The 24,562-nt window shown below is 38.0% G+C and overlaps 1 protein-coding gene across 1 annotated transcript; it reads left to right on the forward strand.

The window, feature by feature from the left end:
- Window positions 1-14,916: 14,916 nt before the first annotated feature.
- Window positions 14,917-15,348, forward strand: LOC124171192 (secreted RxLR effector protein 161-like). Its single transcript, XM_046550330.1, has one exon. It carries the CDS (start codon window positions 14,917-14,919, stop codon window positions 15,346-15,348), a length of 432 nt encoding a protein of 143 aa, XP_046406286.1.
- Window positions 15,349-24,562: the final 9,214 nt, after the last annotated feature.

The following is a 24,562-nucleotide window of genomic DNA, read 5'->3' on the forward strand; positions in this document are numbered from 1 at the left end:
CTGGACGGTAAAAATATTTTTTTCTCGAGCCCTGATACCATTCCTGCTGATTCGTATATAAAATGACCTGAATCCGAAAAACATCCGTTTTTCTCCATCACCCACCATTTTTGGGGGAAGCTCCCCCTCTAATTTTCATCACTTTTTGCAATAATTTCGAGGAATGAAAAGGATTTTAATTACCATTTATATTTCTTATTACGTTATGAAAGGTGAAAAGTTCTATATCATGATAATTAATGGTAAGGATGTAGAATTGGGGGGATTAGTTTCCATTAATGATTTAAAAAACACATTAAAAAGTCATCAAACTTTCCTTTTTTCGCAATTTTTTCACTCATTTTCTTCATTTTTCAGCTCCCATTTCATCTTACCGTACCGAAAATACCCCAGAATGATGGAATAATATATCAACAGCTAATATTATCAATAATAAAAATATTTAAGAACACGGCATAGAAAAAATTAATGAAAATTGGTGCCAACAGTTCATAAAGTAGGCTACCACGCTGGCGCCCTCAACACCACAGTCGTATCAACAAAGAGAAAAATAACAAATGCAAAGAACGATGAATAACATAAGTAACTTGGTATTTGATTTCCCTTTATACACTGAGGCAGTGGCGGATACAGATGAGGGGCGGAGGGGTCGCGCGCCCCCCCCTTGCGGGTCCGCCCGTATTGCCGAACATTGCAAAACCGCATTGTAGCTTTTTTATATCATGAGATGGCATTGTCTTTTACATGTGTATAATCACTTTAAATAAAATTTTCTTATAACTTTCCTATGACTTGACCATTTTTTATTACGATAAAAGTAAAGAAAACTCAAGATATATTTTGCGCCCCCCCTTGAGTTTTTTTCTGTATCGGCTACTGCACTGAGGTAGAAGTTTCTCATTAAAAAACAGCAGTAGGCCTACCATACAACCAACATGCCCGCATTCTACTTCTCTGAAAATCTCTTCTCCTTTGGTGATATATTCATGGAACCGTTCCTAATGTTAATTTGAAACTGCTCCAAAATATTCTATGAAAAGGTCGAGGTGTGAATGAAGGTAATGTATTTTTAGTGGCATGTTTCACCCCATGGCCTAATACGCTGACAGCAATTCCTCGACATGGGTGACATAATCATCACTTCATTGTCACCCAAAAAGTTCTAACACACGTTTCAGAATCCAAGGCAAGCTCAATTTTCTTAATGATTCAGGTGTTTCATAAACGTCGCATCTTGGAAAAGTATCCCAATCTAGGGGCCAACGAATTTCTTCCTTGGTCTTAGCCTCATTAAGACGAGGAATTTTTAGTAAAAAAATTGAAATTCAGCTCCTGTCTTGTTGATTGATTTCACAAAATATTTCATCTATCCTAGCTTGATGTGCAATGGTGGCAAGTGAATATTCTCTGTCGGAACCAAGGAAACATGATCGACATTTTTATAACCATGAAGTGAAGCTTTCTCGCATTGTCCAGTTCCGTAATATGTAATGTTTTTCTCGGGCGGGGCTGTTGTATTCACAAAGGAAGCAGTTCAGAAGCAGCAATAGTAGTTCGACCAAGTATTTTGTCAAATTACTGTAACAAGTGGTACAGCAAACACTTGGAGCTTATCCTGGCCATGACCGCATATTTGGCAGCCAGAGTAAAATTTATTTGCAGTTTTGAGAATTAAAGAAAGAGGTTATTGTTGCGATGTTTAAGTCAATTCACCACAAACATAGCTGAAGCGATGAGGATGATTTTTACACACGCGTAACATAATTACACATTACATCACGGTAATAATCACAACTCAAGGCCACATACTGACATTCACTTGGAAAAAGCCGGAGTACAACAACTTTTACCGTTTTGCACAATTTAAGCTACTTCGAAAAAAGGATCCTCGTCCAGAACACCGAAAGAGTTCACTCTGCGATCCCTAGAGTAATACCGCGGGAAGGTGACGACAACTACAATATACATAATTGATTTAAGAGGATGATACTTTGTGGAACTCCATTATTATGAAGAAAGAATACTTTTTAACTCCAATGAGAGTATAAAAATCTCAATCTTATATTTTTTGTAGAATAAGAAATTATTATAAAGTATTACTTTACTTTTTTTAGCTGCGAAAGGAAGAGAATTCCCGTCCAAACCTGACCGGGAGAGGCACTGCGAGGGCTAGCATGGTAAAGTGAATTTTCCGAGCTATTGCTACATATTTTAATTATTGTTGCTTTGCTATGCAGGAAAACATTTTTATTTTTACTGCTATTTCTTGTTAATATATATTTTTATCATTCGGGGGAGGATGATGTGAAATGGAAGCTGGAATTTTTTTTAAATACTTGAAAATTTGCGAAAAAATGCAAAATTGATAATTTTAATGCTTTTTAACTCATTTTACGGAGATTAATTAGCCCCAAATCTACCTCTTTACCATAAATATTAATTTTTTAGGATTTCGCACCCCTCAAAACCCCTAGAAAAAATTTAAATGCTAAAATAATAATTTTAATTCCTTCAAATGACCGAAAACTGACAAAAATTGGAGGGGGGGAGCTCCCCCGAAAACGGTGGGTGATGGGGAAAAACCTTTATGACTAATTTTTTGGCGCCACTTCTGCTTCCCGGGGAATCTTTGTTTCCCTTACTTTTTTGTTTTTCTAGAATACTCACCGAAAGTATTTAGTTTGCGGGTGAACATATATTCACTCAGTGGGAGATATTACTTACAAAAATGATCATTCTCTTTTCATTCTTGTCGTATTTAATGACTATTTCGTGTGCATTTATTCCGTACTTTCCCCGGTTTTCCTTGATGGTTTATAATTTACGTATCATTATACTTTAACTGGAATTAGTTGTGGTAGCCTAGTGCAGTAAACCTGAAATTTTGAATGCTATTGTAACTAGTTTGAGTCCTCGATGCTGAAATTTTGCTTACAATTCGTTTATTTGTTTCATATTTCTCTATAGGTTACAAATCATTTTCAATTCGCTGTAACAGCATCATATAGTAATTTTTAATTGTAATCAGCCACATAAAAGTTAAAAATAGGGTAAGTGTGGTCTTATTCTTTTTAAGAATGACTATATTTAAAAGGCAAGGGAGTCGGAAAAGAGGGTCAGCCAGTGGTTAATGCCGGTTTAGAACCCGCCGTTAGCGTTATTGAACAGTTTAAAGACTGGACCTACGAGTCCCATATTTTGTGTTATTACTAGAAACTTACTATTCTTTTACGATTAAGATCGATCATAATTATTTTTGCTAGAATTCATTAACTTAGCACTCTCTTCGGTTTTCTTGGTTGCGCTGTCAGATTTGAAAACTAATTTCTACCTTGAAAGAGTGTGCATTTTGTGATCATCAATACTCGTTATTTTACAATTATTTTGCCAATCCAATTGGTCTTGATTCAGTTGTGTATCGACGAGTGCCATTTAGACCAGTTTGGCTATAAAACATTAGAGTAGCGGCCCACTGCCTATCACCCTGTCCAGCTGAGCAGGAACTATGAGTTTTGTCAGGCGGGCAAAGATCAGTTTCCTCTTTCTCGACTCACTCCCCCTCCCCCACCACGAAAATATAATACCTTCGTAAGCTATTTTTTGAGATGTGGTTGTTGAAATTTCACATGGTATCACCGTGTAATGCTATAAGAAGTTTTATTAACGAATAACACTTGTTAACAATACTTATGTCAATAGACTCATGCATATAAATACATAACTCACACTTAAATTGAAAAAAAGTAATACAAATGATGTAAAATTCACTGTTTTCGCGCCTCCGGCCCCGCTGCCGAGGGCTCAGGCAACACATTCATCACAGTAGAAGACATGACAGTAAAACACTCAGTCTTCACCCATAAGTTACGTTAACTCTTGTGTCGTGCCTTCTAATGAACGAAACAATTTGATACCAATGCAGTTTCAGTGTTATAAAGTTGATAAAATGCGCAACAAAATAAAACAAAATCAGAAAATATCTATTGATTGTGGTAGTGTATTTTGAAGCAAAATAAATATCTTTTTAAAAATGAACTTTGCAAGTTTTGCCCCCCTCTGAAATCTGCCGCCCGGGGCACGGAAACCCCCTACCGCAGTATTTCCGGGACTGCCATGATCCCCGCTCCTCCGCCCCCGTCTTCTGCCCCCTCCGCCCGTGCGACCTCCGCCCCAAACTCTCCTCCGCTGTTGGGCCGCAGGTGCGGGAGGTGGGGTCGAATGCAAATTTGACGCTTCAATCCGCGGCTTCCTTATTCTCCCGTCTCGTTTGCACCTAAGGAGATGGATTTATGGAATGACTGTGATCCTGTTCTTTTCCACTGCGCGGGTTCTCTCTGGAACACAGTCATCGACCTTTTCTCGCCTTTTTCACCCTGCGTTCCTCTTGATATCTTCCGTTAAATGGGGGTTTATTCCAACATTTTTCTCCACCTTGCCTACCATGGCATGCTAGTGTATTTAGAGGAGCGATAGAAAGCTATGGTCATTTGCTTTAAGTCTTTTCCTTTCTTCTCCACAAGCCTTATCCTTATCGCTTCCAGTCAGTTGCTGAGAGACTGAAAACTTTATTACTCTTCGAAAAACTGTGTATAATCTTGCTAGTTACTTTTAGAGCAGCTTAGTGTTGAATTTCTATTACCATGTTTTGGGGTAATATTAAAACATTTTCTGATCTTTACTTATTTTTAGCTTTGTTATCATCAATTTAACATTATAAAAATGAAAATAATCAGGTAAATTGCTGAAAATGATTCGCAAGTATTTTATGAATTCCAACATATTTTAATTACATTTTATCCTGAAAGTACCGGAATCATTTTTTAGGTTAGGAATATCTTTGGTTAAAATTAAAACGCTGCGCTTGTTTATGCTGCCCTGTTCTAGGTGTATGCCAAAATAAATAATTGTAAATCTAAACTAATATTAATTTATTAATACGCAAAAATAAAAAGCAAAGGATGACAGTACTTACGACATAATTAATCCAATCGTATTATTAATTCCATCAGACTTTTGTGTATTTTATCTCTGTGGCCAAGAGTGCTAAATAAAAATATGATATTTCCAAATTATACCAAGTTACTAAGTGGTTATTTATTCAATTCCACCTTATCCTCGACCGGTTCGAATTGCTTAAATGTAGTGAATAGAAGTGTAACTATGCAACGAATTCAAAATACTCTAATAAATGGGTCAAACAGTTCGTAAATGTGTCAGGAAATTTTACATCAAAGTATTCCGAAGTCTCCATTGCCAAGAGAAACTCTTCGGGACTTAAGTTGTGCAGTCACTTTTAAACGTTTTATGACAACTTTTGTGGCGCCACTTTTGGTTCTCGTGGAATTTTGGTTTCCCTTACTATTTTTGTTTTCCTAGAATACTCACCGAACGTATTCAGTTTTCGGGTGAAGATAAATTCACTCAGAGGGAGGTGTTATTATCGAATTGGTCATTCCATGAAATAGTCATTGATTATTCTATGAAATGAAACGAAACGATTGATTATTCCGTACTTTCTCCGGTTTTCCTTGTTGGTTTATATTTTAAGTATCATAATACTTTAACTGGAGTTAGTTGTGGTAGCATAGCGGAGTAAAACCGCAATATTGGATGATGTTGTCACAAGTTCGAGTCCTCGATGCGGAAATATTTCTTACAATTTTTTTAATTGTTTATTGGTTTTGTGTTTCTCTATAGGTTTCAAATCATTTTCAATCATAATCAGCCACATAAAAGTTAAAAATAGGGTAAGTGCGGTCTTATTCTTTTTAAGAATGGCTGCATTTAAAAGGCAAGGGATTCGGAAAAGAGGTTCAGCCAGTGGTTAAGGGCGATTGAAAGCCCAACGTTAGCGTTATTGAACAGTTTAGAGGCTGGAGCTCGTGTCACATATTTCGTGTTATTACTAGAACCTTATTGTTCTTTCGATTAATATCAATCTTAATTATTTTTGCTTGAATTCATTAATAAAGGTAACATTAACAAACGGACTTCCCTGTAAACGATAGTATCGCCTGAAATTGGAAATTTCAGGCGATACTGTCGTTTACAGGGAAGTCCGTTTTAGTAAAGATACGGATGAACTAAGGAAAGAGCTTGCGGCTATAAAAGCGTATTGCGATGCATAGCAGTTAGAATAAAATTTTAACGAAGGAGAAGTAATGAAATTCCGGAAAAATAATAACTCCCCGCGACATAGCTATATCATTCGGGGTACCTAAATAGAGACTTTTGAATCCGTGAAATATCTAGGAGTTAGACTCAATTATGATCTATCTTGGGATAAAATAAAAAATATTCAGGAAATAACAGGTCAAGCTAATCGTAAAATAGGTTTTGTAATAAGAATATTACGAAAGTGCAACGATAAAGTTGCAGGTGCGTGAAATGTTCTTACGATTGTCTTATTAGTGTAACTGACCTCTTAGATAAAATCGGATTGGAATCTCTGTCGGACCGTAGATTGAAAAATAGACTAAACCTTTAATAAAATTAAATAGCAGTGTCTTTTCTAATGAAGTTAGCCATCTTACGAACTTACGAACGCTAACATACAACGGAAGATAAGATCGTATAAATTAAATAAGAGAGATAGACTGTGGAACAGACAGATTCAGAATGTATCTTTTTCCACGATCAATAAGAGATTATAACGGCAGTGTTTTAACTCACAAATAGATTAGATGACTTGTAGAGTAGCCTAGTAACTTGTGTGTAACTTAATGCATGTTTCTTCATTTTATAATTATTTCTAACAGCATGTGGTAGTATAATTTTTTTGTGTGCGTAACGTTTTTGGACCGTGTGGTGTGTATGCGGGAATCCAATTGCATGCTGCATGCTGGTGATTGATCACCCCCTGCCAAACATCCTTGAGGTGGCTCGCAGAGTATTATGTAGATGTGAGTATAATAGAAATGTACTTAGTAAATTTGGAGAATATTTTCTCAGACGACGTGAAACATATCCACATTTACCGTCGTACTGTGATAGACGTGATCACGAGAAGAAACTATAGGAAATAGATTGCAAAACAGAGAGATTTAAAACGTCATTTTTCCCTCGTACTATTTACCCGTCAGTTCCCATGGTCAGTGGTTTTAGTACAATAATATTAATTTTGTCGTTTTGAGTTAAAAACATCTCTATCAGGTCGTTTAAGTTGTTTTATTAATAATTTTTTTACTTTGGTTTTGAGACAGGAAGGGTGTCAACCTCAGGTGACGTTGGGCAATTAGCTTATTTTTTTAACGATGTGAAATATAAAAGGGGATTTTCATGATTTATATTGATTTTCATTATACATATTTGAAAACAAAAATTAAGTATTTGAAATTACTTTTAACTAGTTTTTTGTGTAACACTTATACTGTGCATCGAAGTCAGGAGACACTTGACACAAGAGATTGAACCTCAAAACCGAAAAGTGAACGTTTCCGGAATTTATTTTCCCCCATGGAACTCACACCAGAAATGGATATTAAGGCCAACTTCACATTTTGTGCCCATAATCCTTGTCCTCTGGTGGCATATAGCACAATGACATAGAGAACAATGCTGTCTGACATGTTCATCTACATCAACAGAAAGCCGAATTTCAAGGGGAAATTTTGTGGCCATAGCTCCTCGCGGGAGCACTTTGCGAAGGTGGATAGTTCACAGTCCACAGTAAGTTGCATAATACTACTCATGGCGACACATTAACAAAATTCTCCGGTCTTATTTTCTTTGAGAACTCTCCAAGCATTTTGGCAGGCTGCATCTATCCCAAACACAAACAGGGGAAACCAGCATTTTTTTCCCCTTCAGCTGACTCTCAACGAGTGTAGATAAAATATTGGCAGTGGAAATAAAAATATTGATCAAAAGTATGATTAATAACTCCAAATTCACAGTAACACTATAAAAATTAGGAAAATTGGAAATTAAAATATATCATGAACGTCTGTATATTTACCTGTCTGTAGATTTTACCCGCAATTTTAGAGAAATCAACTCACAACAGCAAGCATAAAATACTTCCTGTAAAAATTGTTAACACGGAAACGTGTCGTCAACCTCAAAAGTTACTGTAAATAGTACGCAAAACTATCTGCAAGGAAGACATCTATATGAAAATTTAAGAATCGTAATATAAAAATAATGGAGAGTTTGAAAATGTTCCATATTGCCTTTTCCAGGAAAGCAATAGTAACAGAGGAGTGGAACTCTAAGATGCAAAATAATCTAGATAGAGAACTAAATAAAAGGGTTGGTTTTTTCCTGTTCCGCATCAAAACGCGAAGGGATTTTTAGAAAAATATTATGCTCTTCTCTCGGCTTTACTCAAATGATGCATCGCTAAGCCACGCGTTACTTTTACCTCTACGAGTTTCCCATGGAGGCAAAAGGCCGCTCATTTAAAAATTTTATCTTGCAGGTGTATTTCATTATCATATTCATTAAAAGTGTACGTGGTTCACAGTTTGAAGAGAAATCTGGTTTGATCATCTGGAAAGTCATACAAATCAGCGTAAATGGCTCAGCTCAACGCGTTGGTTTGAAAAGGTGAGAATAATATCCTCCATAGACTTATTTACGGCCGCGTAGAATTCAAGCACTCAGTGCAGGGCAGTTGCGCAACGAGGGGGGTTTTGGGGGGATAACCCCCCCCCCCAGAGCTCAGAGAAATTTTTAAGTTTAATCCATTTTACTTATTTGGATTGATATTACTAATGGAATAGTGTAGGGATTAATAAAATATCCCTCAGAAAGCCGCAAAACTCACCATTTATCTTAAAATACCGCAATTTATTAATCTCATACCTACCCTTTATCCTGGTGGGTATTCCATATCCCACACACCCCGGTATTAGTTGTACCTAAACTCCCGCCAGCCTAAATCCCTAGCTGCGCCCCTACCCTGGACATATTACCACCAGCCGCCACTGATTACTGTTAACGTAAATAACTCCTAAACTGGGTTCAATCCGACATTTTAAGATATGTTAAACTGTTCCATAGCGTGCAACTATTTTATAAATACTTTCATTCATATTTTCCTTTTTCTGATATTCCCGGCATACTATCCTGGTGGGTATTCCACACCCCATACACCCCGGTATTAGTTGCACCTAACCCCCCCTCCCAAGCCTTCATTCCTAGCTGCGTCCCTGATGCAGGGGGCCCAGTTCCTTTCCTAAGCCACTGTGCAATTCGAGGATTTTGTTTTGGAGGGGTTCATACAATCCCGAGACTCCTCGGTCAGCAACTAGGTAGGTGGTCTACACATCAGGATACTGCACTCCCTATTGATTGCTGGTGACAAAAAAAATAAATGTTGCCGTTATTAAATTGGTGGAAAAATAAACGAGGATGTGATCCATTCATGAGCGAATCACCCTTATTTGATCACGAGTAGCGTAAATTTAAAACGAGTTGTGAGTGACAAGAGCAAACAATAGAATGGGAGTGATTAGCCCTTCGAGGTTTTATCATGCTATTTTCGGAACAAGAACAGTATGCCTTTGTTGATTGCACCTCAAATTTCTGGGGTAGATTGTCCAGGATAGGTGAAGGTCGTGCTCAACCCAGACTAAGCCACATGTATGTGAATATCAAACAATTAGGCTAGGGGGACAAATTCTTTTTTATTTTAAGGATATTTACCATTTGTGGATTAAATGTGTAGATTTAACCTCTGTATTTTCTGTCATGTAAATTACTATGTGCTGGTTTCTCTGTGTGCAAAATTTCATGGTAATTGATTTAGTTTCAAAAAGGAAGTAGGCAGAAATCTTCAAAGACTGAACTTTATATAATTTATACATTGGTGGGCTCGCGTTCAAATTCTAGGGGGAGGCAGAGAATTTTCAGAGACTGTCTGAATGATGTGCGTAGGACATTTCAAGCGCAACGCTCCGTCTGTTAGATGAAACACTATAAGCCCTGGTCCCCTTATCGTCCTTCGTTAAGAGCAGGCTAATGCCGACGCCGCACAGTGGTCTAGAATCGAAAAAAGCTGGCTAAAATCTCAAAAACGATTTTTTTGCGCTAGGAAGTTGAAATTTCGCATACGTATTTTCAAGTAAATTGTACAATACTTTCCGGATTATTTCTTTCCTATGTTAAGACGTTAACAATCTATGTGAGGTCAAAGTGGAACAAATATAGCGAAAAACGGCCACCCTCGATTTTTTCTGAAAATTGCCAACTTTATCCTTGGGCAGTGGTTTTATGAATAGTTTTATCGACAAAACAGTTATAACACCTTAATTGACACTTATTTGTCTTCAATTTGAAGGGTTTTTAATGATTTTTTCATCAATAACCATAGATATATAACAAAATGGAGGGTTCTCTTTTCAAGCCATTTTTTTACATAAACGTAGAGAAAAAGTAGATATTGCCACGGAAATCCGCCAAGTGACTGAAATCCTGTCGTTTTATGAAGCTTCTACATTGTGAATCTAGAGTAAAACCTTGCACCAACTTGCAACCCCCGAATTTTAAATCGTTTTTTCGAGCGTGCGGTCGAATCCGGTTCTGGAGAGTACGGCGACGCGGCAGGCGTGTGGATGCAATATTGTCTCATTCACTTTTATATCTGTATCATATATATAAAAGTGATAGAAAAAAAATCTCCAGAAAGTAAAATTAATAAATATTGCTACGAATGACTCTTATTATGCAATCGCTGGGCACTGCAAGAGGTGCACTGAAAGGCTTCTAGAGTGCATTCCATATACCTACTACTACGGAGGATGGACTTAAATCGTTTGCTTAAAGTAGGGAAATAGACCGTTTTATTAACAAACAAATTCTATTTCTAGGCAAGAGCCGTCGATGATACATGGCCTCCACTTCCTAACTTCCCATGCATATTTAAAGGCCTACCGACAAGGTACCCGCGAGTGGTTTTTTGCTGATATTTTCGCGGGTATATTCTCTTTTTTCTCTTGTAATTCACGACCCTTGTCACCAAGAAGAAGAGCCTGAAATACAGTTTTGATTGGAGAGACCTTGACTCCTTAACCCTCATCCGGGCAATGAGGGTACAACAACCCCTAACCATTTATTTCAGGTTATAACATGATAACAAAATATTCCTCCGCTCTGAAATTCTATGACTTTGTTCATACTAACATATGGCATATGAAAAGTATTTTTAAGAATTTTTAAAAGTATTGCTTCATTGTTTTTGATAAATTTAAACTTTTCCTAACATAACCGGGCAAGCAGGGTCCAATGGACCCTTCACATACGCGATCAGTTGCACATCATAGGGTAAATATAAAAGGTATAATTTTGTCATTTTACAAGTATTATTTTAGAATGTTCAAATATATATCAACATGTCCCCTTGAGAGCAAACACAATGGTGTATGGCAGGAGGTGAGTGTTCACCAGTTATGCAACAGGCTGCACTTGGATGCTTACATGCACATATTTTGTCAGTGAGCCAGATTGTGTGAGCTTCAATTGCGGAGGTTATTTTAGCTATCAAGGCTGGAAATTATAATTAGTGAAAAATTAAATAAATAGATTCTATACGCAGAATATTTTTCTAATGCGGGTGGTATGATGGGGGCAGATAGCGGGGGAAGGTGAAAAGGGAAAATATGGAGAAGGGTAAAGAATGCATAGCCACCGATGTATTACGGTTCAAAAATCCTGGTGAAGTAGAGTGAAGTGGGTGAAGAATGAGCATTAGGGAACAAACATCATTACCTGCACCCATAAATGTAAGGAGGGAACGATTTTTATTCATTCTTTCACTTATTTCTAATGCCTTGATGTGGTTGCCGAAGGGCCAATGCTAAGAGAACTTCTCCCTAAGGCTAAGTCATAGGGAAACCTACTGAGAATGGTCACTGAAACGAGCAATATGTTTCCTAAAAACTCATTGACCCTCTGAATTTCTTTGCAGTGTCTGCCTAAGGACTTTAGAGATTTAAAAAAGCATATCTCATGCCACCCTTTGAATTTGAATGTTCCTATCATTACCACCTGCCTAAAAATCCTCCAATGGTATTTTCCAATCCTAACGCACTGATGAGTGTCCATCGTTTTCTGTTTTCTTCTTCCCCTGCACTCTCCTACCGAATTTACCCCCCTATCACCTCTACATCCCCCCCTCCATCACCCTTCCCCATACAAACTATGGCAAACATGACCACAAGAGTAGAGTGCGGGCAAAATGTAACAAAGTGTACATAAAGACAGATTAGCAGTTGCACATAATTGATTCCAAAGCTTTTGGTTTCTATACGGATCTACCGTCTCAGTGTGTTATTCGCATTGCGTCAAGTAGCACGGCCATTGGAGTGACAACAGAAATTCACAACTTTCCTTCACGAACCCGAAGGCATCATATGCACAGGTAAGTTTCAATGATCGAAATTACTAGGGAAGTAATTCGTAACTTTAGAGAAGATCTATGAACTAAATCTTTTTAAATTTTTAGATCATCTTTTCCAATTTCGTAAACATAACACCATCCATCATCTGAGTGAGCATCTGAGTGACGGCAGATATTTTCACGTTTCTTTCAAGAACCTGAATAAATCATATGCACAAATAAGTTCCAATGCTCGAAAGTACTAAGGAAATAATTCGTCATTTTTGAGAAGTCACATGAACAAAAATGTTGTTTTTATTTCTTAGATCATGGGTAGACAAAAGATTTTGTCTCAAGATGACATACAAAAACTTCTGAATGTCGGAGAAACGAGTGACGATGATATGGATTACCAGTCTATCGAAGAGGAGACTTCCAGTGAAGATGACAATGAAAGTGCTGCATCTGAAGTGATTATGATTCTGAAAACTTCTCGGATACAGAGGCCACGGCAGAATCTGAAAGACTGATTTCATTTCTCAGTAAGGATGGGAATTCTCAGCCATTTCCAGTGGGGCAAGCTAGAGCTCATAACATAATAAAGGGCCAAACACACAATATAGTTTTACCACCAGGGAAAATTTTAGTGAGCCCGATTGACGCTTTTTCACTCTTTGTTGATGATATATTGGTGGAGGATATTGTCAAGTTCACAAATATGGAAGCTGAATGGGTAAATTCATCAAAAAAGTTAAAAATTGCGTGTAAACCTTGTGACTGTATTGAAATAAGAGTTTTTTGGGTTGCTTCTTACCGCAGGTCACCTGCAATCAAACCATATGAGCTATGATGTTCTCTGAAGTCAGTTGTTTGGACCACCTATACTTAGGGCTACCATGGGACTGAAAAGATTCAAATTCTTGTTAGCATTTATCCGCTTTGGTGATAAAGCAATGAGATCAGTACGGCGTCAGAAAGATAAATTCGCCCCAATTTGAGAAGTCTGGGAAAGGCTAAATACAAATTTTAAAAAACATTACCTGCCAGGATCAAATATCACTGTAGATGAACAGCTCATTCCTTACCGAGGTAAATGTCCATTCAAACAATACATGCCTTCAAAGCCAGATTAGTATGCCATAAAAGTTTGGTGGGCCTGTGATTCAGGAACTTTTTACCCTCTAAACTCAATGCCTTATCTGGGAAAAGAGGGAGGGGAAAGAGCATTGCCTGGTTTGGGTCAAAGAGTTGTACAGCAGCTAACTGAGCCATACCAAAAGACGAACAGAAATGTAATGTGTGACAATTACTTCACTCATATGGAGCTCGCACAGAACCTTCTCAGTAATGGCCTCACTCATGATCGAAATGTAAGAAAAAATAAACGATTTATTCCAGTCAGTTTTCAAGCCAATAAGAATCATGAAGTTAGATCTTCATCGTTTGGTTTCACCGAAAATTGTACGTTAGTATCATATGTACCCAAGATGAGAAGGTTGGTAGTTCTTCTATTGACCATGCACCATAGTAATACAGTTATGGAGGATGTGAACACTAAACCTGAAATTATCAATCACTACAACTCCACCAAAGGAGGAGTCGATTACTTTGACTAGTTAGTACATGCCTACATGTGTAAAAGGCGCACAAATCGTTGGCCTTTTGTGTTCTTCATGAATGTCTTGGATGTGAGTGGAGTAGCTGCATATGTGGTGTGGATGAATACTCATCCAAATTGGAATGCTGATTAACACTATTCAAGATGATTATTTATTCAAAGTGTATCGGAGAGCCTAGTTCAGGTCCACATTGAAAGACGATCCAACTTGGGTTTGTCTAGAAACATCTTAACCCTTTCACTGCTGTTCAATCTCCGGAAACCTTCTCCTCACATGTGGCGAAAATGTTAAAATGCGTTTCCTGGGCCCATGGAGCAGGTACTTCCAGGATGGGTGTGTACACCCTCCGAAGGGTCGCTAATCCGCGACCCTATCCTCGACCGGCTCACATACGCGAGACCGTCTCCGTCACCGAATAAAATATTAATACGTTTTATCTATCATGGTGATTGACTCTGAATTTAAATTTTTGCACTAGAGTTCATTTTAATGAAGAATAAATCATAATAATTTCAGATTTCAAATTTTTGTATGTAATTGACATGTAAATTTTTAATCTATGACCATTAAAATTCATTTTAAATACATGTAATTGTATTCATTGGCATTATTTGACAAAACCTAATTTTATTTCTGCTGGCAGAGTATCCCACTTAAGCAAAAGGAAGAAAATCAACATGTAGGGTCCGATGGACCCTGCCTGCCCTACCTTAGAGATTTGAGGTGCCCGGATAAGGGTTAAAATATTCTCTGGTTGTGAGTGTTTTTCATGATGGAGAGAATAATAAAATTTATCTCTCTCAAAAGGCCTATCTAACAAAGGTTCTCTCAAAGTTTGGAATGTAAGAGTGCAACCCAGTGAAAACCCCTTTTGAGAATGGACTGTATCTACAAAGAAATGAGGGTGAGATGCCAAATGTGCCATATTAGACCCTGATTGGGTCCCTTATGTACCTAAGCCTGTGGTCCAGACCCGACATGACACAGGCAGTAAACTATGTAAGCCAGTTCAATAGTTGTTATGGTGATGAGCATTGGGCCTGTGCTAAGAGAGTGCTAAGGTATCTTAAAGGGACTCTAGACTACTGTCTTGTATATTGTAAAAGTGACGAGGGACTGTGTGGATACTCAGATACGGACTGGGGCAGTGACTCAGTGGACAGAAAGTCGTACTCTGGGTATGTTTTCACTTTTGGTGGGGGGGTCATCTCCTGGATGTCAAAGAAGCAGAGTTTAGTGGCTCAGTCCTCTACAGAGGCCGAGTATGTTTCTTTGGCAAAGGCTGGGAACGAAGCCATTTATTTAAGAAACCTTTTAAAAGAACTCACTGGTGAAGTGTATCCTGTGAAGTTGTTTTGCGACAACAAGGCAACAATTTTTCTGTCAAACAATGCTGCATTTCAGAAGTGAACAAAGCAAGTTGATAAGTACATACCACCATGTGCGGAATCTCCTAGACACACGACAAATTTTGGTGCATCATATGCTGTCAGAGAATATGGTTACTGACATGTTGGCAAAATCTTTGCCCTATCGTAAATTTAGAAAATTTGCTCGGTGTCATTTAAGTGCGGGATTGAAGGGGTGTGTTGTTTTTTAATTTATTCTTTGAGTTAATCCTGCCATTACTATTAAGTATGTCTTTTTTTGTTTTATATGTATTTTGAATTGTGGGTAAAGTATTAAAAATTTCCCTTCCCGTGCGTTTTTCAAGATGTCGAGTTGATTCTTTAGCGTGGTGACAAATACGCCTCAGCAATCAATTAATCTCAACATATTGGTCTTCTGATTCTGACATGCAAGTGTCGTAAATTGCCAATAATTGACAATATAATAACTGGAAGGCATTTAGAAATCGTCAGGAACGCCGTGCAATTAGAAAATAATAAAAAAATGCTTCAGTGGAACACTGTGTCCAGAAGGAAACAAAAAATGCAGAAAAGATCCAATTTCTTTGTCCAGAGATAATAGTAGCTTATACCAAGTTCATGGGTAGGGTCAATTTAACGGATCAAAAAAATCACATAAAATTGACAGTAAGGCATAGATTAATTTCTACTTGCAAATATTTTTTGATATGTTGGGTATTGCTGTAATTACTGCTATTTATGCACAGAGCTATATGAATGCATGAATCCTGAGCAGGGGCGGATCCAGGATTTCTTTCAGGGGGGCACCAGCAAGCCCGTATCCAGGATTTTGTTCTTGGGGGACACAAGGATACCTTGTAATACAAAACGAACGCGATGATAATGGGACCGTATTAAATATCTTGCATATTTTTAAGGGTCTGGGGGGGCACGTGCCCCCATGCCCTCCCCCCTATATCTGCCTACAATCCTGAGTATAAGGCCACTTTGCCCCTCCAGTACAAGTAAATCTTAGCAAGTTTCCTTATTGGAAACTCTTCCAATATGAAGATGGGTGGTTTAGCTGGCCCTGTCAGTAGTATTATGAACAGCATGTCAGCACCATAGCCTGAGCAGAAGTTATTGAAAATGCCTAGATGAAAGAGTTGCGCTGAATGTTGAAAAAATGAAATGGAAAACTGAACAACTATGATGCGTGGAATATACCAGGTTTATTTGTAATTCACAACAGTATGCTTTGTTATCACCATTCGTAGGATTTCAATCATATGAAAAGAATTACATTTTGCATTGCATTTTTTGACATTGTTTAAATTTATAATTAATTTTTATGGGTAAAATATGTTTCTTAACGTTCGCATTTGAAACAATATGCAATAAAATTTTATTATGATCGGCCTTGATGGATGCTCTGAAAAAATTGGAAATTTTTCCATTATATTTGGTCAAAGATTATTTTTATTAATTTATGGACACATCATGCATTACAACATGCATGGAATTTTAATATTTTAAATAATATTAAAATATGCCTTTGGAAAATATTTATTGAGCCAGTAGAGTGTAATAAAACACGCCATAATCGGCACATATGATTGTCTTATTTGGAATGAATTTTACCCTTACCGTCCATACGTACATATTTGTCCCAGACTATATATCAGACACTACCTGAGGTATCACTTTTAAATAAACATTTCTGGAATCTACGCATAAATATTAGCCTAAGAACCTATTTTGTTATGCTGTGTAATGGTTGTAGTCCATATGGACCTCAAAGGCTTAAGTGGGCAGCAACATAAGATGTGGAATGAATTTATACATTAGTTGTAGTAATTATGTAGGCATGTCGAATGTAACCAAGTTGGAGATATCGCTTGCTGCCAAGCCAGGAGGGCAGATAAATACCCACCTCATTGCTCGAATCTAAGGCAGTCTGGAAGGTCGACCTTGAATTTCTGCTTGCTGCATCACTTGGTTTTTTTTCCTGCTACCCAAAATTCCCAACTTGTAAGAACCCAACTCCATTGATATATTCTGATTTTTCAGACACTCAGTCACATAATATATTTTTTGTTCAATCTCTAGCCTTACCTTCTGCTTCTAATTTTCTAGTGTAATACCATCAGATTCTCCTACTACATATATCTATGTTTTACTATCCCAGCTATTTCAATACCATTAAATTTTTTAGCCCTTTTGAAAAAAATATCAATTACATCACCTTCCAGCAATTTCATTTCTGGTTTGTTAAGCCATTTTCAGTATTTTTTAATCAATGTCTTTTGTTGCTGGGGGACAGATTCGCATCTTTCAGGTTGCTCCCATGTTGCTATATGAGAAATCTTAAGTATTTTTACCCAAATAAATTTTCTTCCTCTCATAATTTTCGATGGATTGGGTTGGTCTGGTGACTAGAGTGTTGGTATCACAATTGGTGAATGCAGGTTTAAGTCCTGGCGCTGGCAGAGAGTTTTCAGAGGGTACCCTGTCCATGTTTTTGTGCTACGTTGAGGGCTATTATTAATATGAAACACTCAGTCTGTCAGATGAAATGCTAAGCTGTGGTCCACTTGGTACATTTTGTGAAAGAGGAGGCTAATGCTGATGCCCATTTCTCTCCACCCTTCCATCTATACCCTTTCCTCGCGGGCATAGATGGAAGGGCATAGATGGAAGGTATGTGATCACGGTGCAATCAACCTTTGCTCATCGCCCCCTCCACAAAATACCACGTTAAACTTAATTTTTGAGTGCATAACCTTCCAATTTTGGGATATTTACCATTCTATATATTTTTCACCCAAATATATTTTACACCCCATTAGATCATACGTTCCATTTCATTACCTTAGAACTTACTATTTTTTGGGCCGATGATCATTCTAAATATTTTTGCAGAAATAAATACATAGTCCACCCTTATGGACAAGATTTCCAAGACCTTGAGATGTTTCATTTTTTGCTTGCTTAATCATGGGAAATGTGTCAAATTTTAATTACTTTTTCAACCCCTCTGGATCAAGTTTTCAAATGCCATTGATTGCAATCCAACGTTTCCATTTTAGGGACATTTTTTTGTGTCAAATATTTATTTTTCCAAGCTCACTTTTTACTACTTCGGACCATATTTTTAAATTTCATTACAATTTCATATTTCTGTTTATGGGATCTATCATTAATTATATCCATGCTACATATTTTATTCAAATAAAATTCCACCCCCTGCACTTAGATTAGCAAATGTAATGTCCTCCATTTCTTCCACTTTTACAGTTTTTTGAATATCTTAATTAAATATTATTCTAAGCTTTGACTTGAATTTATCTTGGAGAATAGTCCATGTTATTTTTCTCCCCAGGGCCCTCTATGCCACTGCACTTAATGTTTGACGATTCAATTTTGGAAGAAAGGATGACTCAAATGCGGTCTCCTTATTATTTGTCTCTTAGAGATTTATGGCTCAAAAGGGGGACAATATTCAGAGCAATTTGGTACTTCCACTGTTAGCTGTGAAAATTAGAGATATCTTATGGGAAAATCAGGTATAAGTGCAGTTGTAAGTTGCTAATTTAATGCCATCAGGGATCTAAGAATGAAACAGTTCATTTTTCCGAAATCTTTTATTTGTGCTGTAGACACGTATCTTTCTAGTTCTTCTTAATCAGTGTTCAATTGTGCTGTAGACGGACGGTTTTCAAGTGCCTTTACCCGATCCATAAAGATGACGAATTTGGGGTGGTTTCTTGCCTCTGCTGGATGTACTTTCTCCATTTTAGACTTGTTTTTTTTATACTCTTCAACGCAATCAAAGTTTTTTGGTTCCTTTTGCCCTAAATACTTCGATTTTATGCACTCTAAAAGATCTTTCTTCCTTCTGCTTTCTATGTCTAAAATGCAGTGTTGCAATAAAGCATCTTCCAACATTTTCACCTGTTTATTTCTTTCAGATTTTTCCTCGAATGATTCAAAAATCATGTCAAGATTTTGCATTATACATTTAAAAGCTTTTTCCTTGAAATGATCAAGTGTCTCCTCGGCTTCTTGTACGAAGGCATCTATAATGAAAAATGTAAACAATATCACATGAGCATAAATCCTGGTTTTAAAATATGCAAATACAAAGAGAGCTCTTCCAAATGCTGTAATTTACTGTTATAATTGTAACCATAAGCTATTTCCATGGGCAAATTCGATCATATAATCATTATAAATGGCCTTGTGTAAATATGTTATAATGGAAGAACAGTGACTTCCGATGTCATATGTTTTGCAATAAATTTTCTTTAAACTTAGGGTAACATTCTATTATTTGATTCGGAAGGACATTCTTGCATCCATATTGATTTACTGGGAATAAATTTTTAGTCATTGACATTTATGAGCTTGGTCTTGCCTCTAACCTCATTCTTATTCCTAACTCTTGAGGAGGGTGATTGTGCCATCGAAAATTTGGTCATGCGTTCTGACACCTCAAGCAAAAACATACAAATAAATTTGTACGTAAGGTATGAAAGGGGTAGAAACATATTATAGAAGAAGGATGAGGACAATGGCTCTATAGTAAATGGAAACAGCTGGAGATCAGAGTAATACCTCTAATACTGCTTTGTTATGTATGCCACTGCCTCTCCCTACAGCATGATAAAAGCAGATGTTGTAACACAATAACGAGGACACATATGCTGCATCACACACACTTGAAAGATGCGAGAAAAAGTGTAACCAAAATTTGAAAAAATAATGGATAGCATAAGCAGCCAAATTATAACTGGGAGAAGTTCCATGGGAATTAAAAACGGCCAATGCAAGATATAAAATATGGAGCAAACTTTTGGCATGAGAGTAATGAGCAAAGAGGATGTATATGCATCACCAAAGATTCTTGCTGCAAATTACCTGTCACAGCTTCAGCCATGATCAGTAGAACTAGGTTATTTCAGGTTCTTCTCACCAGACCAAAGACACTAGCTCCTCTTCTTAAAGACCCCCAAGCACTGGAAAATGCTGAAAATGGAATTATAATGTTAGTCTCAGGCACAAATTTGTTTCTTTGTTTGCTACATAGTGGCACTATTTGAAAAAAAGCTGGGGCTACATGCCCCTCAAAAAAAAAAACCTTGCGATGGGACAGCATCAAAAGGAAATATGATATGTAATACTGCTAACCCAGGTGATCTATATTGGCTATCAACTTAAGACACATTTACGTTGGGAGCTTTCAGCCTCCCTTTGCTCAGTGATCATTTGATCCTGGTCAGGGGTGCCGACTTAGAAAAAATATTGGGGGGGCCTAAACCAGGGATTTTGCCCCGGGAAACTTTATAAGCATTGAATTTTAAGTTTTTTAAGCATTTTAGAAGAGTCATATGATCAACATTAGAACCCTGATAACTTTAATCTCGATATCTGAACACTCCGGGGAAAATCGACAAGCCTGACACATTTTTCCTCACACCCATAATGAATTTTTGTGGGGCTTGGGCCCCCTCAGGCCCCATGGAGTCCGCGCCACTGATCCTGGTATCATGGTCACTAGGCCGGCCCTTATTTTTCAGATTTGCGAAAAGTTATGTTTTCCTGGTCTCAAAATGATCCAAATGATGTTTATATTCACGTGTTTAAATTTGGTTACTTTAAAATAACGGCAACCCGTGCCCCAAGGGCCCTAAGTACTAAGGACCCTCATTTGAGTTTTTTGGGGCCGAAAAAGCACTATTCCTATGTAAAACGTAAAAGTTAAGATCTGTAGGACCGATTTTCTGTTTGTTTTAACCTATCTCTAAGCGTTTAGGAGATATCGCCCGTCGTAATGCAATCTCCCCCCTAGGGCGCCACCCCGCACCGCGGCATCGCTGAGGTATGTCCCGCACCACTTACCAGAGACTTCCCCTCAACCCCCTCCCCTCCCTCGGCAAAGACTTTGCTCCTGATGTCAAGATCTAGCCTCTGAAGAAATGTGCTTACCTTAGAAAGAATTTAATTGCCATAACAATACTTCCAATCCAAGAGATCAATTTATTTTCACTCTGTCCATGAATTTCGGTACATTAACCAAAATAAAATAGATTTTCATTGTATTTCTAATTTTTCACTGACATCCTACATTTGGCAATGAATGTGCCTTTCCGCACGTAAGGATTGTATTGCGATGAAAAGTCACTCTTAGTAATAAATTTTGAAAGCTCTCTTCCTTCAACGTCCAAAAATCTTGAATTAGTTTCACTCCTCTCGCTGCACAATCATTTCCCACTTGATGACCCCGAATAATTTGCAAATCGTTCTTGTATGTTCATCCCATTCTCGTATGTTCACATCAAAGAATGCAATGCATATTTACAATACATTAAATAGCTTTCTCGAATTAGTGGTGACAAAATTTGGTATAGATACCTTAGTCATGTCTTTACGTTTATATAATGCCTTCTTCGGTGGATCATATTTTCCTACACAAGACCACATACGGAGTATCACGTTTTTTTTCACACCTAGAAATGGATCCGTCAAAGAAGGACAGGCCTACCAACTCCTCACTCATGTACCACAAGTAGTTTGAAAACCTCTTTTGTGCTGCTTTCGCTATGTCTAGGTTAACACTTTCGTAATTAACAAGTCTTTGTAGGAACTACGGGTCACTGATGGGAGCTAATGCAACAAAAGGAGCGGAGAACCACATCTTTTCATTTCTTCTTGAATATATTGAAATCTATTCCACCAATAACTGCATTTCGTTCTCCTCTTTATTTGCGTAAGAACTTTATTTCTTCAGCCCAAGCACATTTATCCGAGAGATTAACTGCACTTTCCTCCTCGCGCGTCAAAAATTCAATGGTACCGCTCCTTGTAGGGGAGACCGGGGGAATCGCGCCATACTGGGCAATGCCGCCACCCCTTGTATCTCGCCAGCGGTTGAGTGTGGAGGGGGGCTGTGAGTGCTGACCCCTAGCGGGAAACACAACAATCAGTAGTAGAGACGCTTATGGCCGTGCGTTGTGTTGGTGTACAGTTATAACAAAAAATACGATTTTCAGTGAGTGTCATCTAATTTTGCGTCTTCTGAAACTAAGAGGTAAGTGACTGTCATCCTTAAGTTAGATAAATCAGTTATATATAGTTGAAAAGAGCAACTATTTGGCTATGTTTTGAAGTTGTTAGTTTGGACGCTAGGCTTGCTACCTTCCCCTAAACAAGCCATCTACGCCATTTTGTCTTACCGGGGTTATGCCGCCATCCTTGGCTGGGTGGCGGCATAACCCCATAAAATCGTGATTTCATATATTGGTCCTACAACCTATCTGTTTTCTTTCCAGATGCCACGTATCCGGAAAAGAATAAGTGATAAGGCCAAATGGACAGAAGAAACATTAAAACAAGCTGTCCGGCTGGTTTCAGAGGGAAAATCAGTAAAAAGTGTAGCTGTACAGTTTGCCATTCCAAGGTCAACGTTACGGGACAGACTAAAATCAGAAAAAACGTGCAAGCCTTGTATGGGGAGAAAGCCTGTGTTTAATGAAGAGCAGGAAAAGAAGTTAACAGCCAGAGTTATCGATTTAGCTAACATGTTCTATGGAATTACCATAACAGACTTGCGGCGGTTGGTGTTTTCTGTAGCAGAAGAGCTAAATGTCAGCCACAGATTTAATAAGGAAACCCAGATGGCGAGGATTGGGTTGCAGGATTTCGAAAAAGAAATCCTCAGATCAGTTTGCGGAAACCATCTGCTACAAGTCTTAGCAGAGTAATAGGCTTCAACAAATCTGAAGTAGACTTATTTTTTAAGAACCTTGAAAATCTAATGGACAAATACAAATTCCCAGCCAGTCGAGTCTTCAACATGGATGAAACGGGGATTTCATCAGTTCAGAAGCCTGGCCACATTCTAGCGCCAAAGGGCCAGAAACAAGTTGGTGGGGTAACTAGTTGGGAAAGAGGACGAAACATCACCGTAGTCTGTGCCTTCAGTGCATCCGGCCAGTATGTACCCCCGATGTTTATTTTTCCTCGCAAAAGAATGACGCCACTTCTTGAACACGGTGGACCACCCGGTTCGATTTATGGTTGCTCTCACAACGGCTGGTCTAATGAGCATCTTTTTTTGGACTGGTTACAACATTTTAAGCGGTTTTGCAAACCAACTGAAGACGAACCGGTTCTCCTAATTCTGGACAACCATGGGAGCCACATTTCCTTGGACAGCTACACATTCTGCCGCAAGAATCACATTCACATTCTGTCGATACCTCCTCACACATCACACAAGATCCAGCCACTAGATGTGTCCTTTTATGCTCCACTGAAAAGCGCTTTCAATAAGGAGTGCGACAAGTTTATGAGGGCTAATGCTTATCAGAAAATTACACCCTACGACATTGCTCACATTTTCAACCAAGCTTATATGAATGTGGCAACCATAGAAAAAGCCATATCAGGCTTTGAAAGCACAGGCATTCATCCAGTAAATCGAGACAAGTTTAAAGAAGAAGATTTCGTGTCTGAACGCCTTTTAAGAGCACCTGTCATTGAGGAACCAGATGGCGAGGAAAATCTTCAAGAAGAATCTCCAACCAAGTCTAACAACAACCTATCTCAGACACCTGTGAACAACGAACCTACGATAGAGCAAAATGAAGTCGCTGGAGAACCAACAGTTGCTATAAATAAGCAGGATGGTTACTTAGGCCTGCCAGGTCCATCGGGAATGTCAAAGAAAATCCCTTCAGAAACAGCCTCTGACAGCAGTGGAAATATTACATCAGTTATAAATAAGTTTTCTCCACTCCCAGCTTTGCTAGCTGAACAGCTAAAGGGCAATGATAGGAGGAAAGGGCAGTCATCAATTCTGACATCAACTCCAATGAAAGCAACTCTTGAAGAAGCTTTAGAAAAAAGGAAACAAAAAGACTTGAAAAAATCAAATGCTGCCAAAAGGGCAGCAGCAAAACTATTGAAAATTTCTACAAGCAAGTTCGACATAGGCCTTCAGCCTAAAAAGAAACTACGAATTAAGAAAGAAGAAACAAGAAAACCTGGGAGGAAAACGAACACAAAACGTGGCACCTGTAGACGTCAAATAGACTTTGACTCTTCTTCAGAGGAAGATGTGCCACTAAACAAAATATGTGACGACAATGAAGACGACGATACTTTTGATTTGTTTCACGATGACGTTGAAAACTGTTTAGTGTGTGGGGAGTATGGTCCTACTTCTGAAATGTGGTATCGGTGTGTAATATGTGGAAAATGGGCACACTCCC

Source organism: Ischnura elegans, chromosome X (assembly GCF_921293095.1).
Source record: "Ischnura elegans chromosome X, ioIscEleg1.1, whole genome shotgun sequence".
NCBI classification, from domain to species: Eukaryota; Metazoa; Arthropoda; class Insecta; order Odonata; family Coenagrionidae; genus Ischnura; species Ischnura elegans.